General features: G+C 37.1%; 1 protein-coding gene across 1 annotated transcript in view; it reads left to right on the top strand.

Annotated features, from left to right (window-relative positions):
• The window catches only part of LOC106687819 (collagen alpha-1(I) chain), a 24,770-nt gene that overhangs the window by 15,239 nt on the left and 6,497 nt on the right, over positions 1 to 3,034 (top strand). Inside the window, exon 4 of the mRNA XM_067052077.1 lies at positions 2,046 to 3,032. Coding sequence (XP_066908178.1) covers positions 2,046 to 3,032 — 987 coding nt within the window. The remainder of the gene's footprint in view (positions 1 to 2,045; positions 3,033 to 3,034) is intronic.

Raw genomic sequence — 3,034 nt, 5'->3', positions numbered from 1 at the left:
TTGAAAAGAAAAATTAAATCATATTTGATATAAAAAAAATATAATTATAATCTCCTCTATTTTTTCATCTGAAAAAAATTTTTAAATAAAAAAATATTACTAGGAGATGATAGTTGGGGGTGCGGTCAAAATGAAACACAAATAAGTTGGGTTAACTTATTTTATTGTGCCAACGTTTCGGCTAGAGTTTCTTGCCTTCATCAGGTCTAAGAACAGAACATGATAACAACCAATAAGTATAGAAAATAAAAAATAAAATATAAACAGAATGACATAAAGTGAATAATTTTACAGAATGTAAAGTGAATAATTTTACAGAATGGAATAAATAAAATAAAGAGATGAGAGAAGTGGAAAATAAAATGGATACACAGGTAATTGAAAAAAATAGGTAAAATAACATAAATAAGGAAATAAAATAAAAATTAAGTTATATAATGCAAAGAAGTATGAATATACTAGTTATTAATAATTTATAAATTGAAATATGGAAAGAAAATGAAAATTGAGAGAAAGAAAATAAAAAATATGTAACCATAATAATTAATAAAGAGGCAAATATAAGTAAAGTTTAACAAAATAAATGAATAGAAGAAAAAAAAATTATTTTGAAAACAACAATAATAATATAAGGTGAACATAACTAATAACGTGGGTAAGGAAAATTGAGAAAAGAAGGGGTGATAAAATAAAGATAGGGGAAAAAAGAGGATAAAACGAACCTGTTAGCTTGGAATCCAAACGTCAAGTGGTATACTGCGCCAATATCGGTGAAACTCCGGATTAAAAAAGACGATACCAGAATAACTAAGTGTTTTAAGAGGAAACGTTACGAGTGAGTACAAAGTAAAAAGTAGGGTGAAGACAAATGGTTTTTGGAAAATGTTAAAAATATACATGTGTACAAGGATGACGAGGTATCAGGAGATGACAAAGTGCCATGGGTATTTAACAACAATTAAAAGAGGAAACGTATATAAGAGGGGGACGACAAATGTGTAAGAAAAAGTTTAAGAAGTGAAATAATACATTAAAAAGTGGGCGGAAAAAATAAAATTATAAAAATTTCTTTTTTAATAAATTAACTATTTGCGAATATGTTAATGATAAGTTGTGCTTGTCGGTTTTTAAATTGACGGAAGAATGTTTTAATTGGATATAGAGGCCTTCAGAGATGAGTCTTTTGTCATGGTTACGAACTGTAGCATATATAGACATTTTGTCAAAATCGAAGAAATGATTTAAAGAAAGAGAATGTTCCGAAAGTTTAGAGGCAGAATGATTATGTGAGGAGACAGAATATTTGTGTTGTTTGATGCGGTCTTTTAAGAGATTTTTGGTTTCTCCTATGTAAGCAGAATTACAATAAAGGGTGGAGCAAGGGATGCGGTATCCAATATGTGATCGGTGTAGAGGAGGGATAGGATCTTTTAGTTTAGTGTAAATATTAGATAGTGTGTTGTGAGGTCTGGAAGCAATACGAAGGTTAGGTATAACGGAACATAAGAGTTTTTAAATGTTGTCGGAAAGAGAGGGGATGTATGGTAGTGATCTGTATAAGGGGGTAGAAAGGAGTTGTGAAGCATTAGGTGAAGTGGTGAGACGATTTTTGTAGTATAAAAGATTATGAATGATATGGAGAGGGAAGTTATTAGCTAAGAGTATTTGTTTAATGCGGTGTGTGTTTTTTCATGGAAATGGGAATTAGAAAGGGAAAGGCCACGGTGAATAGGGTTTTGGGCTACTTATTTTTTTTTTAATTAATTCTATTCTGTAAAATTATTCACTTTTTGTCATTCTGTTTACATTTTATTTTTTATTTTCTATACTTATTGGTTGTTATCTTGTTCTGTTCTTAGCCCTGATGAAGGCTAGACACTGTAGCCGAAACGTTGGCACAATAAAATAAGCTAACCCAACTTATTTGTGTTTCATTTTGACCACACCCCCAACCATCATCTCCTAGTACGTCATCCATGGTCATCTATCTGTCATAATTAAAAAACATATTCTTCAAAAACATAATTATTTATGTTCGATTTTAGGTGGAACAGGAATGGGACAAGCACAAAGTCAGACTTCCACTGGAGACTGTGATACAGACTGCTATCAAGGAGCTTTCAGGCCTGGGGAACAGCCCGGAGTAAGGCCACAAGAATATCCAGGAGTGTTAAGACCAGGACAATACCCTGGGTCAACGGGATTTAGGCCTGGAGAATATCCAGGTACATTTCAAACTGGAGGCAGACCAGGGGAATACCCTGGAATTTCACAGCCTGGTGTATATCCAGGAGCTTTGTTGCCTGGAGCAAGCCCAGGAGATTATGGTGGTGCATTACAACCAGGAAGACGACCGGGGGATTATGGTGGTGCATTACAACCAGGAGCAAGGCCAGGAGATTATGGTGGTACCTCACAACCAGGAACAAGGCCAGGAGATTATGGTGGTACCTCACAACCAGGAGCAAGGCCAGGAGATTATGGTGGTGCATTACCGCCAGGAGCAAGGCCAGGAGATTATGGCGGAGCATTACAACCAGGAGGACGACCGGGGGATTATACTGGTACATTACAACCAGGAGCAAGGCCAGGAGATTATGGTGGTGCATTACAACCAGCCGGACGGCCAGGTGATTATAGTGGTGCTTTACTACCAGGAACAAGGCCAGGAGATTATACTGGAACATTACAACCAGGAGCAAGGCCAGGAGATTATGGTGGTGCATTACAACCAGGAGTAAGGCCAGGAGATTATGGTAGTACATTACAACCAGGAGCAAGGCCAGGAGTTTATGGAGGTGCATTACAACCAGGAGGACGGCCGGGGGATTATGGTGGTACATTACAAACAGGAGCAAGGCCAGGTGATTATGGTGGTGCATTCCAACCAGGAGGACGTCCGGGGGATTATGGTGGTACATTACAACCGGGAACAAGGCCAGGAGATTATGGTGGTGCACCACAACCAGGAGCAAGGCCAGGAGATTATGACGGTGCATTACAACCAGGAGCAAGGCCAGGAGATTATGGTGGC

Source organism: Halyomorpha halys, unplaced genomic scaffold (genome assembly GCF_000696795.3).
Source record: "Halyomorpha halys isolate HHAL.00 unplaced genomic scaffold, Hhal_1.1 Scaffold1015.1, whole genome shotgun sequence".
Classification (NCBI taxonomy): domain Eukaryota; kingdom Metazoa; phylum Arthropoda; class Insecta; order Hemiptera; family Pentatomidae; genus Halyomorpha; species Halyomorpha halys.
The sequence above is the reverse complement of the archived record's forward strand: the minus strand, read 5'-3'. Positions and strand labels throughout refer to the sequence as shown.